We start from the raw sequence: 25,716 nt of genomic DNA on the forward strand, positions 1-25,716 counted from the left end.
TTACAGTAAAGAGAAAAAACAAGTACAATCAAAAAAAAAAAAAAAAGTCTTGATTGTCTTTACATTAAAATAATTTCTAATTTCCTTCATTGATTTTAAGATGAATTATAATCAATCTTTTGTAAGCGTATCTCACAGTAAGCAGTGCTCTGGTGAGTCAGTGCATGTTCTGTCTGACAGTAATGTACGGTTTACACCGGTAACTGCGTGTTTTACCATATCAAAGCCATGTAGGCGCTGCAGTCCACCGGGTTACAGAAGATATGGCCCTCGATGCTGGGTCTGGGGTCCCGGATCCACAGGAAAACCGTATCGCTGGTGCCCAAACTCACCTGAGAAACCAGACTAAAGTCCATCACAAACAGCTCTGGCCATTACAAACACATCCCAGCTCACACATATAGATTATGACCGTGTGGGAATATTGTTCAAATGTCCTTTAGCTTCTTATTATAAGCTCACAAAAATACTTTTTATTTTCACCCTAAATAAAGCATTATTTGAACATTTATTTTTAATATTCTAAGAATTATTCTAATGTTATTAAATCATTTTTGCATCATTCCACAAACTTTATTTTCACCCACAATACAACATTATGTTTTATATTCTAAGAATTATTACTATCTTTATTTTTACCCAATTTGAACATTTTTTAAAACATTCTATGAGCGTGTCCAATTTTCTTTTCATAACTAAAACATTATTTAAAGGTTACAAAAAGTGTCTTATAACATTCTGCTAACTTTTATTTTCACCCAAAATATTCAACGTTTATTTTTAATATTCTAAGAATTATTACTAACTTTATTTTAACCCAAAATAATGTTACTTGAACATTTTTTAAACATTCTAAGAACGTTAAAATGTCATTATAATTATATTTAAAGGTTCCTAAAATCTTTCTTTTGCAATGTAGTCTAAAACTATAATGTTATTTGCATGTTTTCTAAACGTTACAAGAACATTTATCAAGCACAAATATCATCATAATGACATTTAGAGAATGTTCTCAGACGGTTTTCTCTCATCGTTATGACAATATACATCAAATATTAATAAAGTGAAAAGAACATGACATAAAAATTACTTAAATAATGTTTTGTCCTAACATTTATACAACTTCAGGGAAACAATGCACTGAAAAGTAGCAAGAACGTTCTCATTAATCCATACTAAAGCCATAAATACAGCAGGTTTTGGTTATTTTAGGCAGTTTCTGGGTTATGTTTCCATATGCTCTCAAACAACCTGATCAATTTCCATTTTAGTTTAATTGTTATTTTCATTTTAGATTTAGTTAAAGTGTTTTATTAGCTTTTGTCAGTTAAAGTTAATTTAATTTCAAGCAATGAAAATGTTTTGTTTTTATATGTTTTTTGGTAACTACAAAAAAAATGATAAAGAGCAGGTTTAGCCCATATAAAATTTGCACCAGTAGGTGAATAGAGTGTTTTTTTAATAAGCAATAAAACATTTGCTGTGACTTTACTGTCACTTTTGATCAATTCAATGCATCCTTGATAAATAAAAGTGTTTTAGCAGATTAATCAGTCACTCACCGCTAGATCTCCTTCCTGTAGTCTCATACCAGCCAGAGATCCTGAAACAAAAACACTTCTGATCATTAAATCAGACGAATAAAAGGTCTCTAAACAGAGAGGAAGTCTTGAAGGACGTCAGAAACCTATTAAAGATGTCTCTGATATAATATGAAAGGCAGACAAGGCTCAGGAAGACTGTGATCTGGTTTTGGAGGAGGCTGTTAATGCTGAACTACAGACCGAGGGTTTTTACAAGGTTTTTATCTGTAGTTTAACGGCAGGCGGTCAGCGGGGATCCTGATGGCCTTCCAGGAAAAAACATTCAATAAATCACCTGCTAACAGGAGCTTCAGCAGCCGGGAAATATGATCCCCGAATACTAATATCAATACATCAGGAAAATCCATTTCAGCACTTTATAGCAAAACAGAAAGGTGCGCTGTCAAACTGAACAGATACTTCGTCAACTCAGACGCATCAAAGTCATGTTTTAGCCGTTTCATTAAACATGGTCTCCTCCTACATGAATAAATTACAGCTCTCTCATCACATCAGATCATCTACGGAGTCTTAACATGATAGCTTCTGAGTATGACCATTATATAACCTATTTTCATTTAAATATATTATATTTATAAGCAATTAAAATTAACACACACACACACACACACGTTTTTTTTACAAGTATTTTACAAAAAACAATTACTTTAAATTTTATAATAATTATTAAAAATTATTATTATTAAAAAAAAAATTTATGCAAGATAAAATAGTAGTAGTAGAGGTAGTAGTAGTATATTTTTATTTAATGCCATGTCAGCATCTTAGGCTATTTTCATGGCAAAATGATTTAAAAAAAATTAAAATACAAGTATAACAAATACAATAAAACCCAGAAAACAAACAAACACACGTTACATTACACAAGATTTTTTACATTAACATATGATAAAAATTAAATAACTCAATAACTCTAAGTGAGTTCATAAATAGCCCATAAAATTATATTATAATTTATTTAAATTTAAAAACACCCATGCATATTCTTGCCTTTCATTTTTATAAAAATATATTTATATAAAGTTATATATAAAATAAAAAAAAATACTTAATTTACTTTAAATTCCATAAATTAGCATAAATACATTATATACATAATTATAATTAATGTTTTAATACTGTTTAAATACTGTTTTATAAAAATATACTATAACATTTTTAAAAGTTTTAGGTAATATAAATTATTAAAAATTTATATAAATTCTATACATTTATATGTATGTATGCGTGTGTGTGTGAGTGTGTGTGAGTGTGAGTGTGAGTGTGTGTGTGAGTGTGTGAGTGTGAGTGTGTGTGTGTGTGTGTGTGTGTGTGTGTGTGTGTGAGTGTGTGTGTGTGTGAGTGTGTGTGTGTGTGTGTGTGAGTGTGTGTGTGTGTGTGAGTGTGAGTGTGTGTGAGTGTGTGTGTGTGAGTGTATATATATATATATATATATATATATATATATATATATATATATATATATACAATGTATATATACAACGCAGTTTTATAAAATATATGTATGCGTGTATATATGTATGTGTGTATTATATTATTTATATTATGTATATGTATATATTAATATATATTCATTTTATACCATTTATTAAATATATAACTGTTTTATGTAAAATAGATCATATAAAATATATGCTATGTATTTAAAAACTTATTTGAATTGAATTATTTATAACAATTATTTTAAAACTGATATTAATTTAAATAATAATAATACATTTTATTTGTAACGCACTTTATATTCACACAGAATCCCAAAGTGCTACAGATTAAAGCAAGAAGAAACATTAAAATAAAAATGTTATTTAACAAACAAACAAAAAAAAATGCATATGTATATGTACATACAGTATATATGAGAGCATCTCAGAGCAAAGAGTGCATTGGTGAGCTTCTGCTGCCATCTACAGTCAGTAAGATCTCAGCAGCGATCAGATTCTGAAGGACTGTACAATCACGCATGCATCAGCTGTTTGTTCAGTGTAATATTCTCCTACTCCATGCTTTATGATGAATTATAATAATGCATATTTATAAAAGATTCTTTGTACCTGCTGCGATCAGATTTATTCCTCAAAAGCTATATGATTCAGGATGATGGTCTTCATATGTGTTTTGTAGTATGTGTCTGTATTTGTATATTTGTATATTTTGCTGGTGTGGTCAAAGACACATTTCAACCATGGCTGCCACTAAAGATGTATCGTATTGTATTGTATTGTATTGTATTGTATTGTATTGTATTGTACGCTTTAGACAGAAAGGCTTTGTTTACCAGGATTGTCTCCAGTGAAGGCCACCACTTTACAGCTCTCTGGAAACCCAAAGCGTTCGGTGAAATACAGAGACACACAGCCCTGGAAACACACAAACAATGAAGCAGCTGAGACTGATTTGATGTTCCAGATATTGTTATTGTTAAGTAAAGTAGTGTATTTCACCAGAACAGCTGTAGACGGCGTCAGGTGACCGAGGCGTTGGGATAACTGCGGCGCTGCGGCGTCCAGACAAACCTGAGACCACTGCTTCTCAAATATATCCATCAGATTCATCCCCGACCCTTCACATAAACACACACACACGTCCAGTAAATACACATCAGACTGAGACTCAGTGCAGTCTAGTTATGATACTTCAGTACAGACAGATGCTTCTGAAAACATACTAATATTTCAGTTTAATATTCCAGCTCCAGCATTATAATCTATATTCATTTAAATATACTTACATATTTTAATTGCTGACTTGGACATTATATAGTAACAATTAATATAAACAAATATCATATATAAATCTAAAAATATTATTCATTAAATATATACTGGCAAATATAAATTTATATTAATTGTATATAATATATATATATATATATATATATATATATATATATATATATATATATATATATATATATATATATATATATATATATATATATATATATATATATATATATATATATATATATATATATTACTGCTGACAAACGATTAATCGCATCCAAAATAAAGTTTTTGTTTACATATGTGTGTATATTTATTATGTATATATAAATAGACACATACACCATATATTTTGAATATATTTACAACAATATATTTATATTCATATAATTTATATCATATAAAAATGTATTTAATATATAAACATATTTTTCTAAAATATATACTGTGTGTGCATTTATATATACATAATAAATATACACAGTACACACATATGTTATGTAAACAAAACCTTATTTTGGATGTGATTAATTGTTTGACAGCACTAATATATATATATATATATGTATGTAAAAGTAAAGTAAATCTGTGTGTGTGTGTGCGTGTATTGTTTTTAATTGTATATAATATTAACATATTATATTTTAATAGTATTATATACAAATATATATACTATAAGAATACTTTTGATTTATATAATTCTGTAATTTATTATACACACACATATATATATATATATACACATTATATATATATATAATAAATATATACATGTAAAAACCAACAATTTCAATAATTTAAAGATATGTTATTATAATCATTAATATATGCATATATTATATAAAACATAATACAAAATAACATTTATTTGAATGAATGTAGATTTTGTATATAAAATGCATATATATTATTTCTATTAATATGACTGTGTGAGCTTCAATGCAGTTTAATTACAAGACTTCAGATACAGAGAGGAGCATCTAAAAGCTTCTTAATAATTCACAGCTTAATATTTCAGCTCATGAAATAAATACCGTCGCTGTAGTCGATCGGAGCGTAATCACCCAGAAACAGAGATGAAGCGAAGCTGCTGATCAGAGAGATTCTCTGAAAACCACACCACATTACAGCGCATTAACACAGTTCATTCACACGGCTAATTAGTGCTGAGCTTTAATTACTGGCAGGAAACACGGACTAAACACTCTTTAATTCAGCAAAATAAACGCATGAACTCAACTCGTGAGGAATATTTATTCATTACTGAAGCCATACAGCTGCTTTAACTGCTTATACATAATTAATTACAATTAATATTTATATATTATAAAACAACATGAGTCAATTATTATACATATTTAGTCAATTATTATACATTTAATTTATTAATTTATATGATATTATATAATACTAATCATATCATAGTAATTTATTATACATTTAAATATGCATTAATCTGACTTAAATGCCTCATAAAAGGGTTTGAAAAGCAAGGTTTATTAGTGTTGATTAATTTCCCACTGAAATATGAATTTGGGAAAATAGCAAAGCACTCATTTCGTTTTATGTCTGAACTAAAAAAAAAAATTGTTTTAAAATCTATAGTAATTCTATAGTAGTTGTATTTTTTATATTTTATATAAAATAGGTAATACATTTTTTTGTTTTAATTTATATAAATTGTATATATTATTATAAAATATTAATTAAATAATTAATAATTTAATAGTTTTATTTTTACATAATATTCAATAATAATAATAATAATAATAAGACATATATATATATTATAATGTATATAAATTTAAATATATACATGTTAGTTCCTGAACTGGTCTTAAAGACCCTATGAAATGGTTTGACGTGCAAAGTTGATTTATTTTCTACTGAACCATGATTTTGGGATGTAAGATATTTTTAAAGCTTTTAGGTGATCTAGAGAGCATTTTATTGAGCAGACATGTATATGAACATTGAGTTTTACCTCCGTCTCACTGAATTCCTTCGGCTTCGAGTGATAAATCTTGGCAATCTGATTTCCAGTGAAGCGCTGGTGAGCAAACATACAAAACATTAAGAGACTCTGAACTCAGATGAATGTAATTATTCATTTATTTGTAGGTCATGACGAGGTTAAACGCACCTCATACGCTCGTGAGCCGGTGATGTCTGCGAGGCGTTGAGCGCCTCCTACAGTCGCCTCCAGACACTGACACTGATCTGATGTACTCGAGTCCATCCAAACCGGACTGTCCTGCACCGCAAAACACTCCTACACACACAATCCACTGAGTATACAGATAAACATCAACATATAGAAGCAGTATGCATGCGATACATCTATAAAATGCATAACATTCATGTGTTTTGAGTGTATTTTATGCTCGCACTTCCACAGGTGCATGCATGATATTAATGCATGATGTTATGCATGTTTTCTGCTGAAACTCCATGAATCAGCTGCTGTCATACATCAGGTGAAGTATTAACCATTAACGCTGGACGTTAGACTCTCAGCAAACAGAGTGAGCGGCGTAAGGACAGAGAGAGGAGTCTGTGTTCAGAGAAACACATGAGAAACTGATGTTGTGGTCACCTGTAACTGAAGGTGTAGATGTTTCTGTGGGTTTAGATGATTCAGGGTTTGTCTCGCACCCTTCCTCCAGAACACACTGCCATGTTGCTGAAACACACAGATCACATCAGTGCAAGGATGCATTAACATACAGAACAAACTGAATCTGCAAGAACAAACTCAATGCTACAGTATAAACCCCATATAGCAAAAATACATAAATCAACACAAAACACAATTAATTTTGGTGAGTCAAATAGCATATGTTAATACATAAATAATAATAAATAAATGCTAGAAGTCACCTGTCCACTGCCTGAGATGGCTTTGACCCGAGAGAAATCAAAACCAGCGTTTCTCATTTTCTCCAGAAGAACATCCAGCGCCTGCAGTTAGAGATCATGTTAATAAACCCAAATTACAGCACAAAGATGGATTCATTAATAATGATATGCATTGATATAATTTCCATTTTATAATTGCCAAAAGACAGGAATCATTATACATTACACACTATGCACTTTAGATACGATATATATCTAGTCCTAATGAGTGCTTTTTTCTGCAGGTTTGGTGAATTATGAGAGAATTGATGAGATGAATGAGCTTTACCTTCACCCACATGATCGCTGGAGACGTGACGGTCAGTTTATCATCGTGGATATGAACTCCTCCATGAGTCCTGACGAAAAACATTATAATTATAACATTATAATTAGAGAATATTAAAATGTGAATTCCAGGTCTGGATCAATCAATGAATTTTCTAGTTATGCTCAGCCCTAAAAATGCTTTATTAGCTAGAAATTGCTCTTTGTGAGTTATTAATAATTATTCATAGTGCTGTCAAACGATTTATAACATCCAAAATAAAAGTTTGTTTACATAATATATGTGAGCACAGTGTGTATATATTATATGTACATTTTGAAAATATTTACATCTATGTATTTATTAATATAATTTATATTATATATAAATATATTTAATATATAAACATTACATATTTTTCTCAAATATATACATGCATGTGTTTGTACTTATATATACATAATAAACATACACAGTACACACAGATATATTATATGAGGAAAAACTCTTATTTTGGATGCGATTAATCGCGATTAATCAGTTGAAACACTAATAATTCATTATTCAGAAATCATGAGAATTCCTAAACTAAAAAGTGTGGGAATTATTATTTATACAAATATATTAAAACATTAATTTTTGCCAAAATTTTCAAAATATAGTTTACTTTTTTTTTTGCTCTAAAATAATTTATTGGCCATAAATGGCTCTTCATGAATTATTAAACATAATTCCTTATCCAAAACTGATTGAATTGACTTGATGAAAAGGTGTGTGAACCCTGTGCAATATAATAATAATCTGAATATAATAGTGTTACCTGAACTCGGGCAGCTCGCTGTCGAACTGGACGCTGCTCTGGAGAAGCACCTCAAGATTTCCATCAACAGAGACCACCTTCAGCTTCAGAAATACAATCAGGACATTACAGTGTGTTTAAAACAGATTCATTTACATTTATACAGCTGTGCTTGCATCTGTCCACATCATCATTCCCTGAGAACTGACCCCAAGTTTTATGTTATTAATAAATAAACTGTGTCCAAGAGCCCACATCAATAACTAACCTTGGTTGTTAAATTCATATTTTGAGCACAAGGCAATGCATCACAATGGTGAATGTGTTAATACCAAATATTGAAAAAAAGCCAGCTAATCTGATTATTGATGCACAGATTTCCACACAGAGACAGACAGAACTAAAATAAATCATTAAATCAAAAGTAAAATGAGCTTTTTGACACTAATAGATCTATCAGAAAAACACTGGATATTTTTAGAAGCGTATCTGAAACAAAACAATGCTCCTCGATGTGAAATACAGAACAATATCGAGGAAATATTGTAAACAAATCAGAATCATGGCATATATCAGATATTTCCATCTCACTCCATCAATATAGAAGCACTATTATAAGCTACTCGATCATAAAATTACTTCAGAACATTATCTCTCACTGATATGAGTATTTATCTACCTGTTGCGTGCTGAAATCGAACCCCAGAAAACAAGAATCTGCTCCTGCAGCCATTTAGATCACAAACGATACTGTAGCAAAGACTCGCCTTATGAATATTCATGACGATAACGTTAACTTCCTGGAGCGACCATCATGTGACCTAATTAATATTCATAAGCGCAACCTTCACCAGAGCAGGATTCGTTCTTTCACCTCGCTTAGTCACGCCCACTCACCACCGTCAGCCAATCATGTCAGCGAACGTCATGTAGCGTCATTAATATTCAGGTTCCAGCGAGCACGTGACCTTCGTTCAGTGCACTTAAAGCGACTGTGTATCGCCTAAAAACACGTTTGCTTAACTTAGTGAACTTTAATCTGTGACCCTAGCGGTTTAACTATTGCCGTGCTTTTTAGAAATATGTACTTATAATAGCACGAGGTGGAGTTTTCAGCCCATTTTAGAACCAGGAAGCTGAAGGATGTCTGAAGTTAAACATGCACGTGCAAAAACAAAAATGAATAAAGCAATTTCAGCTCATTGTATTTCAATAAAATAGCATTAAATAGTATCTTATGAAAGTTAAATTGGATCTGATATTGTGGTCAAACAACCCAAGATTGTATTTATGCAATAATATGAATTACTGCTTTTAACACGTTTTTAAATTGCGTTGTATATTGTATTATTTTAATGTTGGGAGCAACTCTCCCAAACAGACTGCAGTAATACTCTTCAGCTACACAGTAAAGTAACTAACATGCACACTGCGAGAGTTTCTGAATGTTCACCTCACCCTGCATCAACAACACTGAGCAAACATTCTGATGAATTACATAATTCATGAGTTTAACTGCATTCATTTATCTTTCCTTTCTCTCGCTTTTTCTATAGTTATTTTAGCTAGACTAATATGCACAACATATTAATATTGAAATATGAATATTGCATGAGTGTCCCTTCTTGCATTTGTCTTTGCAGCCTGCAGAACAACCTTGAATTGTCATCTTTTGTTTGCATTTTGATGCAAGTCTTGTTGGTAATGCCCACAAAGCACACATGAGACGAGAGCCTTCAGATGGACACATCAAGCTGCATTTATGATTCTACTGCAATAAAAGCAGATTTGTGTGGATGTGATCAGGATGTGGCTGTGCTGTTGCTCATATCTGACGTGTGCAGACGTGTGGGGAGAGATCAGGACAGAAGAGGAGGACCAGAGCGGCGTCAGGATGGACATCGAGCTCTTAGAAGAGCAATACAGCTCCATCAGAGAGAAACAGAGACGCCAAACTCATGTCATCTGCTTCAAGAAAGGCAAGAAATGATGTTTGGGTTTGTAATTGAAGTTCAGACTCTAAGAATCCAGTGAACAGGAAGCGTTCTCAGAAGGTTCTCTCAAAGTTATGAACTAACATTCTTTCACTAGACTAGTGTTTGTGGTATATAATAACATTCTCATAAATATTATTTATGCATTATTCATGAAATGTTTTTCTGAAGCAGTTTACTAGGCAAATATTTTATTTTATTTTATTATATATTTTATAAAGTAGCATTGTAATGTTTGCAAAATTATAAAATGTTCCTGTAATATTTTCTCTGAAGTTCACATAACGAGTTTTTAAAATGTTTTTGAACTTTCAGAGAACATAAAAAAAAAAAAAATGGTATATCATTAGCAAAGCATATTTTTGTTAGCTTGGATTAGATATATATGTTCCAAAAAAAAATTGCATAAATTAATAATCCTATTGTGAGTTACATGTTTTGTAGTTAATATTTATTGCATTTAAATGCAGTTAAAGTTGCATTTATTGTTAAACACAGAAAAATGTATTTTCAAGTTTTGTCACACATTTTACTCATGGACTGAATTATTATTTTTTTTTTTTTAAAGTCAATCTAGAACCATAAATATTTTTTTTACTTTGAGTTAAAATAAATTTTGATCATTTCCACTATTTTCCACCTTGGAAAAAATGTAACAAAATTCATAAAATATAATAAAGGTAACATCAAAGGCAACATGTGACAACTTGCCCCGCCTTGGTATTTATGTAAAATAGATCTATTCCTGAGTTCAACTTCAGTTCAGCCTTCATTATATACAGTAGCTGACTCTTGTCCTGATTGTAAGTGTGATTTATTGTTCTTTATTGGACATTATTTATCATAACTGAGAAACTGACTCTGTGACATCTAGCCCCAGTTATGCCTTAAAGGGATAGTTCACCCAGAAATGAAAATTATGTCATCATTTACCCACACACAAGTAGTTCCAAACCTGTATGAATGTGTGTGTTCTGCTGAACACAAAGGAAGATATTGTGGAAAACAGAGCAGTTTTGGGGCACCATTGACTTTCACAGTATTGTTTTTCCTACTATAGAAGCCAATGGTGCCCCAAAACAGCCTGATTACAAACTTTCTTCAGAATATCTTCCTTTGTGTTCAGCAGAACAAAGACATTCATACAGGTTTGGAACTACTTGTGGGTGAGTAAATGATGACATAATTTACATTTTTGGGTGAACTTTAAATAAGTATTTTATAAACAGGGAACTCATGCATTGTCATGATTTAAAGTTGTATTCAATCATGTGGTGTTGTGTTTAATGAGCTTGTGTTCATCTACAGCACAAAACGATGAAGAGATAAGTGGCATAAATCTAGTGGAGGTGGTTCCCGTGTGTCAGATCGAACGCTCTGCTTCAACAAAAGCAGCAGAAACCCAGTCTGAGCGTGTGGTGGATTCTGATAGTGGTCTATGGCGCTCACATCTGGACCTGCACCGCATTAAACACACGACTGGAGAAACTGAGCACAGAAATAACAGCGCTGCGTCTACAGAAGCCTCCAGCATGAGCTCAGAGTCAGAGCAGGACTCGAACCCTGGGGAACACCATCTGAAGATCAAGAACTCGAGGAAGTTCTCAGCTCCAGCGGTTTTGTCCCGTCAGCTGAGCCTCGGGAGTTATCGCTCCACACCTGCAGGCTCCAAATATTACCCCTTCCCTCAGAAGAAAAGCCTGAGGAAATCAGAGACGGCCAGGAGACTGGGCCTCTACGCCTCGCTCTAATGAGGACACATGACCGAATAACCTTAATAGCGTTCAAAATAAAAGTGTTTTTTTTTTTTACATATGTATGTATACACAATACATATATACAGAACACACACATATAGGGTACAACGGGGCTAAAGGCACCTTTGATATTATTTTCATCTAAACCACTAGGTGGCACTTTCCAAAACATCCACTTTTCAAGATGCACCTGCAAATTTGTCTGATCCTTCGCAAATTGATTCTGTGCTTCCTTGCTCTAATATTTGATGTTTTTAAAATGTTGTAGATTTAAGTAGAAAATGAGAATCGCTAAAATTAATGCATATATTTTCAGTTTTTGTTTAAGATAAAGCGGCAGTTTTTAAATAAAGAAAGAATATGTAAAAGTATGGTATTTGGGGTAAAAAGCGCCCTGCTGTTGGGCTAAAGGCGTATAATAATTAATATGATAATTAATAGATCACTGACTTTTCCATTTGTTGACATGACATGGTTAGAGTCAGATGGTAAATATATCATATATTATGTATGTGTCCATATTAGAGATAATCACCATGTTTAGAATCATCATATTTAAAAACATGATATTATCCCATAGTGTTTACTGTCTGACATTAATTCACATTATTATTATTATTTTTACACCAGTAGTATTGTGTAGTGACCAAAATGAGCTGAAAACAAAAGCTACAGCTGTTTCTAATGCTTGCTATAATGACACTGACAGATAATTATAGATTATTGATGTGTTGGTTGATATTCATACAGACTGTAAACAAAAGCTCATGTATTTACTTGAAATCATCTGTATATTGTTACAGTATATACTGATTTAAAACACATCAAACATTACAGGAGATAATTAATGAAACAAGAGACATCGGTTGCATTTGCATCATATAACTAATTAATTGTCAGATCAATATTTGATGTACATTTACAAAAATATTTTTTGAAGTTGTAAATAAAAAAATTATTATTGGAGTGTTTTATATGAAAAATACTTTTTCAGTCTTTCAACTTCAGCATTTCTTGTTTAATTCAATGTGTTACTTGATATTTCTTTTTGATTTGTGATATTTACGAGCAATTTCTGAGTGATTTTTTCAAAATAAATCTTACATCATCTTTTTTCAGTGAATATGATGCAAGCACAATACATCTGTATGTATATATATACCATAAAAATGTAATCCATCTAACACTCTTTTATTTAGATATATACCTAATTAGTCAAAGTAGTCATGTGAAATCTGGGGAAAAAACACTTGCATTTGCATTTTTCCTCCTTTGTGGGTAGCTTTAGGTAAAACGGAGTTTTAAATAAATAAAAATGAATCAATTATCAAAAATAAAAATTTTCATATTTTATACACATTCCATTTTATAAATATATAATATAGAGATAAAATATATAACACAGCAAACATTTCATCCCCAGTCCAGTAGAAGGTGCTAAAAACACAAAAAGATAAAAAGAAAAAAATATCACATGACGTGTGCAACCGGAAGTGACCGCGAATCAGGAAGAAAACAATAACAACATCACGTGTTCATCAGCGCAGAGTCGGTGAGACGCACTTAACTTTTAACAATATATTTAAACACAGTCTCAGATCAACAACACATACACATGTATAACTATATAATAAAGCGTCTAAATGTGTCGAGCTGTTATCTGCAGCGTTTGATGATAATAAATACCGGATTTTCAGGGGATTTCCACTGGGTTTCGCTTTCGGTTCCTGAAGATCTCCGGAGGTCTGTAGAGATGGAGGAGAAACACATGCAGTCAGTGCTCATCTCTCTGCTGAGGCAGGATAAAGTCCAGCTGTGGACAGAGCCTTTCATTTCTGACCAGCAGAAGATCCAGGTGAGTGTAACAGTCAATTAACCCTGCTTTTACTACAGATATACTATAGTTAAACCATGGTAAACACAAATTAACCATGTATTACTACAGATATACTATAGTTAAACCATGGTAAACACAAATTAACCCTGCTATTACTACCGATATACTATAGTTAAACCATGGTAAAAACTAATTAACCATGTATTACTACCGATATACTATAGTTAAACCATGGTAAACACAAATTAACCCTGCTTTTATTACCGATATACTATAGTTAAACCATGGTAAACACAAATTAACCATGCTTTTGCAACACTAACCATAGTATAACCATGGTATTTGTGGTAAGTAAACATTTATTTATATAGCACCTTTCAAGACAAAGTGCTTTACAATAAAAAGATCAGTACAGTAACAAAATACAGAAAATACCATCAAAATTAAGAAAAAGCCATACGATAAAAATGAGTCTTAAGAAGAGACTTAAAAGAGAGATTTTGGAAACATTAATAGGGCCCTAAAAGCAGCGATCAGGCTCATAAGGAATTAATAAATCACAAATATAGACCGGAGCCTGACGCTTCAAGGCCTTAAAAACAAGCAACGAAATCTTAAAATCAATTCTAAAACTCACAGGCAACCAGTGAAGAGCAGCAAGAATCAGTGTAATGTGCTCTCTTTTCTTAGTACGCAGCGGCATAATACCAGAATAAAGTGCATTACAATAATCAACTCTGGAAGAAATAAAAGCATGAATGATCTATTCCAAAGCTGCCAAAGAAATGAATGACTTTATCTTCGTTAGTTGCCTCAGTTGAGCAAAACATGACTGCACCACTTTAGTCACCTGAACATCAAAGGACAGTTCTGAGTCAAAAACTACACCAAAGTTGCAAGCCTCTTTTCAAACATTATTAGATAAGGCACCCAGACTCGAGGAGAGATTATTAATACTAGCACTACTGGGAACGCATGGGGTAATTATAAGCACTTCTGACTTGGAGTCATTCAACTGTAGAATTTTTTTTAGATTTTTAATTTCGATGAAGTAGGACATAATATGGGATGTATCAATAGTACCAGACTTTACCGGGACATACAATTGTGTGTACTCAATGTCATAACTACGCATAATTTGACCCAGGGGTAACATGTAGATAGTAAACAGAAGGGGACCCAAAATAGATCCCTGAGGGACCCCACAAAAAACGGTAAAACTGTGGTTATACAAATGGTAGTAAATACACCAAAAAACCATGGTTACTACAATTTTACTATAATAAAACCACCTTTATTTTACGGTGTCGTTGTTACACATGTTACATGTACTGACTATAATAATAATAAATAATAAAATATGCATAATTACATGCAAGTAACCCTAAGCCAAAAAGTTTAAAAACATAACAGATATTTTAGATATGATATTGTTTTTGAAATCAAATATCTGCATAGTTATGACTGGAAACACTGGCATCTAACAATGCCTTGGGGAAAAAAACAGTTAATATTGAATAATACATATACGTAAACCTAAATAGGAAATAAAACCGTTATTGCATAAGCATGTGTCCTAAACTCCTGAAACATTGCTGTCTCATATTTTACAGCAATATCTGCAATTTATGAAAGAAGTCAATCAAATCTGTGTGTGTGAAAAAAAACTGATGTAACCCCCTTTGTAATTGTTAATATTTTCATAAGTAGCTGTAACTTTACACATTTACACAAGTAACTGATTACAATTACATTTATTTTGAGTAACACTTTATTTACGGTGTCACATTTTACATGTGCTTGCTATTATAATAACAATAAATTATGCATAATTATTACATGCAAGTAACCCTAATTCTAACCCTAACCATATAGTAAGTACATGTAGTTAATTAATATTACTCAGTACTTAAATGTATAATTACACTGTAACAAGGACACCTTCAAATAAAGTGTAACCTTATTTTGTAATTGAATTATGTAATTTAGTCACATGTAACAAGTTACTTCCCAACTCTAGCCTTTAACGTGTTTATTTGACTTCATGTGTTCAGGAACTGGCTCAGAAATACGTGTCAGCCACTGAGTTTACTCTGGAGGAGGTGATATCAACTCTGGAGAGCATCAGAGCAGACACCAGCAGGAAAGATGAAGGGAATAAAGAGTTTAAAGAGACAGCAGTGGCCTCGCTGGAGCTGCACCTGCCCAAAACAGCAGAGGTACTGATGCATTCACATCCACTTACTCTACACGGACGGTAACGAAGTACCGTATTGACCCCAATATAAGACGACCCCCCCTTTTCAAGATGTAGCTTTTGGAAAAGGCTTTTTGAAAACCAAATCTTGTGTTTTATTAAGAAAAATCTAATATTGTATATTTTTTTCCTATTTTAATTTTTGTTTTGAATGTATGGGAAATACCGGTAAAATGTACCAACAATTACATTAAAAAATATACACTTTTTGATATACCATAAAAATAATAGGTAGCCCATCTGAATTATATAACAATTAGTCTATCCATCTCATAGTAGCCTACCAAAATGTCATTATCAGTAGAAGTGAAATCTTATTGTAGTCTTCAAATCTTATGTTTTAAAATCCCTTACAGAGGAATTAACATGACAGTCACGACTCTTTTTCTTTTTCTTGTGTTGCGATCTTCTAACATTATTACAACACACATTACATTACGTATTTCATGGCACAGTCGTTTTATGTGTATTTGGCGCCACCTATTGTTATGGGTGTATTATTGACAGTCTGGAACCTGAATATAAGACGGCCGCGTTTTTTCACGTATTTCCAAGAAAAAAACATCGTCTTATATTTGGATCAATACGGTACTTTTTTACTTGATTACTGTATTTAAGTACAGTTTTTAAGTATCTGCACTTTACTTGAGTATTATTTTTTTCTGGAAACTTATGTTTTTAACTACATTTGAAAGACAAATATCGTACTTTTCACTCCATTACATTTCTATCAAGGTCCTAGAAGTAGAAAGTCGTTACTATGTAGCAGTTTTGAAAGTCTGTGTTTTTCTTTCCTTCTCTAAAACACAACTTTTTCTTTTTTTCTGAAAAAAAAGTAATCACTAATGTAGGGTTACATGAACACAGGTTTTTAACATTCTAAAGCTCTTCATTCCAAAGATATACTACAAGCTAGTCAGTGTATTCAGTAGGCCGGGTAATGTATTGTAAGTTGCATCAGAGGCATAAGGTATTGCATGCAACAATAATACAATTTACTTTTGGTACTTAAGTACTTTTACTAGTAAATATCTGTCTTTACAACTTTCACTTGTAACGGAGTAATATTTGACCAGCAGTAATAGAGTTGTGTACTCTGTCCACCTAATTTATCTCATGATTTGTTGTTGTTTTATTGCTTTTTGTTTTGTTTTTAAGATTAAGAAAAAGAAAGTTCAATTAAAAACCAAACTGGACATCACCACGCAAGAGCTGAAGAAACAGTAAGTTTAAAACTGGACTGAAGCCCATTTCTACGGAGGCCCGGAATAGAAAAATGTAAAAAGTAATTGTGACATTTTTAAGATATTTCCAGATGTAGACTCTTCGTGTGATCGCTGTGGGCTTGCACCATGTGTTTTAGAGTTGTTCGAAGCTGTCAACCTACTGGAAAACTGTGCTCTGTTATTATCAAGAATATTGATTCTGACATTTTTCTTGCAGTTCTAAGAAAAAAGTCAGAATACAAAGATATGAGCTCAAAATTGTGAGAAAAAAATATGAATTGTGAAATTAAAGTCACAATTACCTTTTCAAATTTGTATTCTGTGGTGAAAAAAACCAGATGTAAACTCAGAAATCAGAGGAGAAAAGTGTTAAACTCTGAATTGCGAGATATAAACTTCAAATTTTGAGAAAAACGTCAGAATTGTGAGATGAAAAGTTGCATTTACCTTTTTTGTTTTTTATTCCATGGCAAAAATGAAAAAGTCATAATTTCAGGGTATAAACTTGTGAGATAAACTCAAAATTGTAAGAAAAAAAGGCTGAATTGTGTGTTTATCTCCTGACCTTTTTCCCCCAGAATTGCAAGAAACAAGTCTTTTTTTTATTTTTATTCCATGATAGAGATGGGCTTCTATACATTTCTGTTGTGATTCACTCATTTAAATCTTTTTGTTTTCAGTCTTTGTGTTTAATTTTAAACTTATTCTGCTTTAAAGGATCAGTGAGGAGTATGGATTCAAACACTTTAATCTGATTTTGACGGGAACAACACTGTCTCCAGGTAAATACTTCATGTTTATATTAGAGCCTTTATTCGTAGATGTATTAATTACTGCTCATTGTAACACAATCCGTGTTTGTTTAAGGAAAGAGGCTTGATGAACAGAATGTGAAGAACAACAGTAAGATCATGGTGCTGGTTGTGTCCTCGGAGCAGGAGAAGACTGAGATGCTGAAGAACGAGGAGAAGAAGCGCCAGCAAGATGAAGGATTTCAGAGAACGCAGAAGGGCTTCCAGATCCTGTCGGAGAGAGGTGATTTTTTTGCACCCTCAGATTCCAGATTTTCAAATAGTTGTATCTCAGACAAATATTGTCTTATTTATTCAGCTTTCAGATTATGTAGAAATCTCAATTTCGAAAAATTGACACTTAAGACTGGTTTTGTGGTCCAGGGTCACATATACAGTATGTATTGTATCTTATTATCATTTCTGTATCCATCAGACGGGAGTGAAGATCCAACCACCACCCCGTTCTTAGAGATCGCCGATCAGAAAGGAAATCCGCTGCAGATCCCTGACAGCGAGAGGAAGGTGAATCCCATCGTCTTCGTGTTACTATAAATGTGTCTTCCAGTCTTCTGAATCTCACAGAGATGCATGCATACAGTATCTCCTTATGAATGGGTGTGATTTTCTTTTCTCTTAATGCATTGCTTAGTTTGAGTTTGCTTGCATTAATGTCTGATCTCTATTGATCAGGCTCTGATCCTGGCCATGGGTTTCCATGAGAAAGGTCGAGCTCTGATGAAGAAGAGGAACCACAGCGCTGCTCTTTCTCACCTGCTGCAGGCCGACGAACAGTTCAAGTACGACTTTATCAAACATTACCGACAGCATGAGAAAGCATGCAGAATAAAAGAATCAAACCTTAGAATCAATCAGAAATGTTCACTATTCAAGCTCAGGTTTCATTCCATCGTCAATAGAACAAAACACTCACTTTTCTGGCTGTATATTTGCAAAAAAGCAAAGAGCAATCATCATACAATCAAAATGTAAATAAATGCATGAAAAACCGCCAATTACAGTTCAGTATGCATTATGCAAATAATCCAGTGACATCAGTGCTGTCTTCTGAAGAGCTGCTTTATTGCTGATTCCAATCTGTTTCATAATTGATCAACTTTGAAATATCAACACTGTTATTGAACTGAATTGAATCAACATTGAGCTGAATAATGACTATTGTCTGAAATTGTATTCTTATAGAATGTGACTCTTGTAGAATGTTTTTTTTTTTTATTCCTAGAATATGACTCATTTGATTAAACTCCTTTGATTCTTGAAGAATATTACAGCTGATTAGAGTCTTAGAATATGACTCATTTGAATCTTATATTACACAATTCCTTTGATTCTTGTAGAATATGACTCATTTGAATCTTGTAGAATGCGACACCTTTGATTTTTGTAGACTATATATGACTTGTTTGATTCTTTGAATATGACTCATTTGATTCTTATATTACACAACTCCTTTGATTCTTGTAGAAATGGCTCATTTGATACTTGTATAATACATTCCAATAGAATATGATTGATTTGATTGGTTTAAGACCTGAGGAGTGTTAATCCAGTGCTGTGATCATTATCTTGAATGCATCTGCTAATGTTTGTTGGTGTGTGTGTTGAACAGTAAGTGTAACTCGGCGCTGCTGAAGACGGTGGATAACTACGCTGTTCTGCAGCTGGATGTGGTTTGGTGTTATCAGGCTCTGCAGCAGCTCGACTGTCTGAACGATGCTAGAGAGCGTCTGGAACGAGCCGAGGACTGTTTCAAGAGATGCTACGGAGAGCAGCAGAGCCGTCTGCAGCAGATCAAGGTCTGAGAAACACCTCGAGCATCTGAACGCTGAGCTTCACACACACACACACACACACGCATGTGTTTACAGTGTATACCTTGTGTTTCTGGCTCTCAGGGTCACACCGGAGGAGAGGACGTGCTGTTTCTGAGGCTCTATCTGCTCCAGAGTCTGCTGGCCTATCATGATGGCAAAAAGAACCAAGCGTTAAACAAGCTCAGAAACGTAAATGCTTACATTTTTAATTATTCTGTCTCTATTACTGTGTTTATTTAGTTTGATTACCAAACTCAAAAGAGCATCAAGTGCTAGTACTGCAGATTGTGATTCATCCCAGTGATCTGAATCTTTTGATTCTGTTCAACAAAAAGACTCGTTCACGATTGTTCAGTGATACACCAGTAGATGGAAACCGGTGAGATTATCTTTGAATCGTTCACCCAACACATTTGTTCATGAAATAAAACCCACATCATGTGTATGTTCACATTAATAGGAACCATTCATAATTATTATTATTTATTTATTTATATTTTCAAGAAAATTTTATATATTTAATTGTTCATACAGAAATCATAGAGGTATAGTAACAAAAATGTGTTTAATTCTAAACAATAAAATACAAAATAAATAAATAGATTTAGAAATACAATAAATAAACAAATATAAAATAAAAAATAAATACAAAAAATAGATGGAAAATAAAAATACATTTGATATTTTTCATAAAATTAGCTATTTTTTTTAATAAAATAACTAAATAAATACATTTAAAAATCCAACCAATAAATAAATATATTTTAAAACCCAATAAATAAATTATATAAAATATTTATATTATTTGATTATAATATAATATACATTTAATATTATATATTTAATATAAATCTGTTTTCATAAAGAAAATTTTAAGTATTTTTAGAACTTTTTCTTTTGCATTGCAACGCAACATTATTTTAAATACATTTAACTGTCCATATAGGCTCTTAAAGGTACAGTTACAAAGACAGAAAGACATTTCAGGTGAACAATAAAATGATTCAGAATTATATGATTGTTTCTTAGAATATGACTCATTTCATTCTTATAGTATGTCATTTCATATTTATATAATACAACTTGTTTGATTCGTAGAATTTGACTCATTTGATTCTTATTGAATATGACTCATTTATTTTTATAGAAAATGACTTGTTTGATTATTGTAGCATATTGATTGTTAAAGAATGACTCGTTTGATTCTTCTAGGTATGACTTCTGTTTAGTCTAGAGTATGACTCGTTTGATTCTTCTAGATATAACTCGTTTGATTCTTCTAGATATATCTCGTTTGATTCTTCTAGATATAACTCGTTTGATTCTTCTAGATATATCTCGTTTGATTGTTCTACATATGAATCGTTTGATTCTTCTAGATACGACTTGTTTGATTCACTTAGAGTATGACTCGTTTGATTCTTCTAGATATATCTCGTTTGATTCTTCTAGATATAACTCGTTTGATTCTTCTAGATATAACTCGTTTGATTCTTCTAGATATAACTCGTTTGATTCTTCTAGATATATCTCGTTTGATTCTTCTAGATATATCTCGTTTGATTCTTCTAGATATATCTCGTTTGATTGTTCTAGATACGAATCGTTTGATTCTTCTAGCTACGACTCGTTTGATTCACTTAGAGTATGACTCGTTTGATTCTTCTAGATATATCTCGTTTGATTCTTCTAGATATAACTCGTTTGATTCTTCTAGATATAACTCGTTTAATTGTTCTAGATATATCTCGTTTGATTCTTCTAGATATATCTCGTTTGATTCTTCTAGATATGACTCGTTTGATTCTTGTAGAATCTGACTCGTCTGTATGTGTTGGTCAGGTGGAGGAGCTGTATGGTCAGCTGGGTCTGGACCCTGAGAAGATGCTCCAGCTGTTGACTCTGGGTTTCTCGGAGCAGGAGGCGCGTCTGGGTCTGAGAGCCTGTCGAGGAGACGTGGAGGCGGCAGAGAGGCTCATCACGCAGAGGAAGAAGGTGCTGCAGCGCAAACATATTCATAGAATACTACGGTCTTTCCTCACGTGAGTTAAACATGAGCTGCTGTCTCATCAGGAGAAGAAAGAGCTGAAGGAGCGAGAGCGGGAGAAGAGGAGGCGCCGTCTGCAGGACATCAACACTCTGGTGGAGCTGGGCTTCAGTAAGAGAGACGCCGCCAGAGCCCTCCATCAGAGCAGAGGAGACGTGGACAAGGCCTACGGGGTCAGAACACACACTCACACACACACACACACACACACACACTCACTCGCGCACACACACACACACACACACACTTTACTGAAAGAACAGAACAGACACAACAGATGAGCAATAAACAGAAACAAAATCAGATTTTTTTAATAATGTTTACAAAAGAACCCATATTTATAAAATATTTGTTAAAATTTACATTGAATGAAAATAAAAAGTTTTATAAAAAATAAATACAAAAAACATTTTCTGGATTTTTTTCAGTCTCCCCCCAACAAAAAAACAAACTAACAAATGAATACAAGGGTTTATGCATAAATTTATAGATTTTCAAAAAAAAAAATAGAATAAAAAAATATAGAATTTAAAAAAAAAAAAATAGAATAAAAAAATCTAACAAAAACAATACATAATCAAAACCTATTTTCAGATTTTTAAACAATTTTACAAAAGAAAAAAAGATTAATACAAAATAAATATGCATATTTATATTATGCATGAATAAAAAATACCATTGTTTATTATTAATAAAAATAAAGAAATATGATGTCTAAATGCATCCACATGTATAAACATATTCGAAAAATATTTTTTAACAAAAAAAGACAATATGAGAGAATTAAAAAAACACAAATAGATATGCATATATAACTGTATCCACAAACATATATACATACAAAATCTTATGATGTCTATACACATACACACACACATACATATATATATATATATATATATATGTATGTGTATAGACATCATAAGATTTTTAAAACAGGAAAAAAAAGATGAATACAGAAAAAATACATAAATATGCATAAATAAAAAATGCCATTATTTATTATTGAATATTAAATGCATATATAACTGCATCCATATATATATTAATTTGGAAGTGGAAACAGATAGTAAAGATAAAAATAAGAATGTGTGGCATGAGCTGATAGAGACTGAAGGATGTTTGTGATGTTGTTCTGCAGGTTCTGCTGGACAGCGCTGAAGCTCAGAGTTCAGACACACAGACTAACCTGGATCAGGTGTGTTTCTGGGTGTGTGTTCATGCATGAATCCAGCTGTGAGATCAGGATGATGCTGATGATTCTGTGTGTGTTTGAGCAGCTGCTGGCGCTGGGATTTCAGCAGGACATGGCCAACTCAGCGCTGAGGATCATGGGAGACGATCTGGCCCAGGCCACACAGATGCTGCTGGATAACCAGGGTGTGGTTCCTCCGGACCTGCTGTCTCCATCACCTCCATCCTCCTCCTCCGAGGAGCCCAGCACCTCCTACGACTCCACCGGTTAGACCTGCATCCGCTCTTGTGATCAATGAAAACAGACATAATATGCATATACAACATACAGAAAAATTAAAAAGTTATAAAGTTTTTTAAAACTTTTTACATTAGGAAAAAATAGAAGAAAAAATATGGATATTTAAAAAGACTGTTTAAAAAAACATTATAAAAAAAAAAAATATATATATATATATATATATATATATATATATATATATATTATATACACACAATATATGATCAACACAGATTAAAAACAAAAAATGACATAATAAAAAAAAACATAAAAAATAAACATAAATTATAAAAGTTAATATTTTAAATAATATTAAAAAAATTAAATATATGTCAACTGTTTTATATATATATATATATATATATATATATATATATGATATAGACACAATATATCGTCAAGAAACAGAAACAAATCAGATTTATTTAATAGGAAAAATTTGAACAATACAAGTATATATATAGATATATATATACATATACACACACACATATATATATATATATATATATATATATATATATATATATACATAAGAAAATTATTATAAAAAAAAGAAAAATTGCATATTATAACTACACATTACAAATTAGAATCATAGAAATATATATATACATAGAAGAAAATTATTATTTAAAAAACACAAAAAAGGAAAGTTAGATTAATACTAAAACAATACATACATATTATAACTCCATAAATACATAATATAATTACACAGATTTATATAATGCTATTATTTATTAGTAATAAAAATAAATTCATATGTGTATATAACTATCCCCAAACAATAATACATTATAATTTATAATAAATAAAGATGTAAGATATAAAAGCTATAAAAATAAGAATAATAAATTCAAACTTAAAAAATGTATAAAAATATAATATACCGTTCATATGTGTGTGTGTGTGTATATATATGTTAATTTATTATTTTTATTATTTATTAATAAGATTTATAAACAATTATCTTTAGTATTTATTTTAGTCATTTGTTATTGCTGTATCTATTAATAATGATCTGTTTGATGTAAATGATGATGAGTGCGAGCTGCAGGTGTTTGAGGAGCTGTGTTTGTGTTCAGCGTCCGGCTCGAGTCGTCTGGACGAGGAGCTGGTGAACGAGGCTCTGGAGGACATTCCCAGACATGAAGAAGATTATCTGGATCTGACGCTGGACGAGGAGAAGCAGCTGATGGAGCAGATCAGATCCAGTCTGGAGAAACAGAGCTCCTCCTCCGGATAAAACCAGTTCAGAGGCGTTCAGCGTTCATTAACCAGTGGAGAATGTATCGAAGACTCGATCAAAACAAGAAAAGAACCTTGGATTTATACAATGATAATAATTTGAGTAATACTTTGAAGCTTGATTTATGACGTAAATTAAAGAGCGATTGATTTCTCTTTAATGATTGGCTGAAGGGAATGTGTTTGTTTGGTTTGATGGTGATCGGTTCAGTTGAAGCGCTTTCTTTTGTTCTGGTTTATAATGTTCAGCTTCAGATGTTTGTTGAACGTGATGCAATAAAGATTCGCTCGTTCTGAACGCTGACAGTGTCCACATTTATTCTCACTACACTTAAAAAATAATTCAATTTGTGAATAAGAAAAAAGTTTATTGGAACATGTTTCTTAGTCTTTAATTGTGAAACTGACAAGTAATGTGTGTCATATATATATATATATATATATATATATATTTGTGTGTGGTTTTATTTTATTTGACATTTAAAGTGAACTAGTGAAGGTACTGTTTCAAAATTCAATCTTTATATATTTCTAAAAAAATAGTCTCTTCTGCTCGGCAAGGCTGCATTTATTTGATCAGAAATACAGTAAAAATTTGAAATATTATTCTAATGTAAAACAGCTGTTTTCTGTGTGAATCTATATTAAACTGTAATTTATTTCTGTGATCTGCAGCTGTATTTTCAGCATCATTTCTCCAGTCTTCAGTGTCACATGATCTTCAGAAATCATAATAATATACTGATTTACTGCTCAACAAACATTTCTGATTATTATCAATGTTGAACACAGTTGTGCTGCACAATATTTTTGTGGAAACTGAGATACATTTTATTTTTCAGGATTCACAGATGAATAGAAAGTTCAAAAGAACAGCATTTATTTAAAATATAAATCTTTTGTGACATTATAAATGTCTTTACTGACAATTTTGATCAATTTAATGCATCCATGA

At 31.9% G+C, this 25,716-nt stretch overlaps 3 protein-coding genes across 8 annotated transcripts in view; 2 read left to right on the forward strand and 1 right to left on the reverse strand.

Annotated features, from left to right (window-relative positions):
• LOC306865163 (xylulose kinase-like) overlaps nucleotides 1-9,053 on the reverse strand; it is a 27,474-nt gene extending 18,421 nt beyond the window's left edge. For 4 of the 5 annotated variants that reach the window (XR_013783849.1, XM_079409599.1, XM_079409600.1 and 1 more), the window contains exons 1-12: nucleotides 8,972-9,053; nucleotides 8,314-8,396; nucleotides 7,515-7,584; nucleotides 7,208-7,288; nucleotides 6,924-7,010; nucleotides 6,471-6,599; nucleotides 6,312-6,377; nucleotides 5,362-5,434; nucleotides 4,046-4,164; nucleotides 3,880-3,961; nucleotides 1,563-1,603; nucleotides 217-332 (exon numbers count right to left, since the gene is read on the reverse strand). Coding sequence is in view for 4 of the 5 variants with exons in the window: in XM_079409599.1 (XP_079265725.1) it covers nucleotides 217-332; nucleotides 1,563-1,603; nucleotides 3,880-3,961; nucleotides 4,046-4,164; nucleotides 5,362-5,434; nucleotides 6,312-6,377; nucleotides 6,471-6,599; nucleotides 6,924-7,010; nucleotides 7,208-7,288; nucleotides 7,515-7,584; nucleotides 8,314-8,396; nucleotides 8,972-9,025 (1,001 nt within the window). In the remaining variant the exon portion in view is untranslated. The remainder of the gene's footprint in view (nucleotides 1-216; nucleotides 333-1,562; nucleotides 1,604-3,879; nucleotides 3,962-4,045; nucleotides 4,165-5,361; nucleotides 5,435-6,311; nucleotides 6,378-6,470; nucleotides 6,600-6,923; nucleotides 7,011-7,207; nucleotides 7,289-7,514; nucleotides 7,585-8,313; nucleotides 8,397-8,971) is intronic. The other variant, XM_079409602.1, reaches the window with a different exon arrangement.
• A 956-nt stretch (nucleotides 9,054-10,009) lies between these two features.
• Nucleotides 10,010-13,163, forward strand: LOC306864655 (uncharacterized protein). The gene is made up of 2 exons (XM_079408791.1): nucleotides 10,010-10,271; nucleotides 11,595-13,163. The coding sequence occupies exons 1-2, from the start codon at nucleotides 10,100-10,102 to the stop codon at nucleotides 12,035-12,037; spliced, it is 615 nt and encodes a 204-aa protein (XP_079264917.1). The 5' UTR covers nucleotides 10,010-10,099; the 3' UTR covers nucleotides 12,038-13,163.
• A 379-nt stretch (nucleotides 13,164-13,542) lies between these two features.
• On the forward strand, nucleotides 13,543-25,063 carry LOC306865197 (NEDD8 ultimate buster 1-like). Of its 2 annotated transcripts, none has more exons than XM_079409663.1 (15): nucleotides 13,543-13,595; nucleotides 13,741-13,898; nucleotides 15,935-16,099; nucleotides 17,296-17,360; nucleotides 18,081-18,145; nucleotides 18,231-18,398; nucleotides 18,591-18,679; nucleotides 18,848-18,954; nucleotides 19,785-19,971; nucleotides 20,071-20,178; nucleotides 21,832-21,984; nucleotides 22,063-22,209; nucleotides 23,178-23,234; nucleotides 23,317-23,497; nucleotides 24,599-25,063. In XM_079409663.1, the coding sequence occupies exons 2-15, from the start codon at nucleotides 13,797-13,799 to the stop codon at nucleotides 24,757-24,759; spliced, it is 1,755 nt and encodes a 584-aa protein (XP_079265789.1). In that variant the 5' UTR covers nucleotides 13,543-13,595; nucleotides 13,741-13,796; the 3' UTR covers nucleotides 24,760-25,063. The 2 variants fall into 2 exon arrangements, with proteins under 2 accessions (XP_079265789.1, XP_079265790.1); XM_079409664.1 differs by having other exon boundaries at nucleotides 23,178-23,233; nucleotides 23,400-23,497; nucleotides 24,599-24,858.
• The last annotated feature ends 653 nt before the right edge of the window (nucleotides 25,064-25,716 follow it).

Source organism: Barbus barbus (assembly GCF_936440315.1).
Source record: "Barbus barbus genome assembly, chromosome: 46".
Lineage (NCBI taxonomy): Eukaryota > Metazoa > Chordata > Actinopteri > Cypriniformes > Cyprinidae > Barbus > Barbus barbus.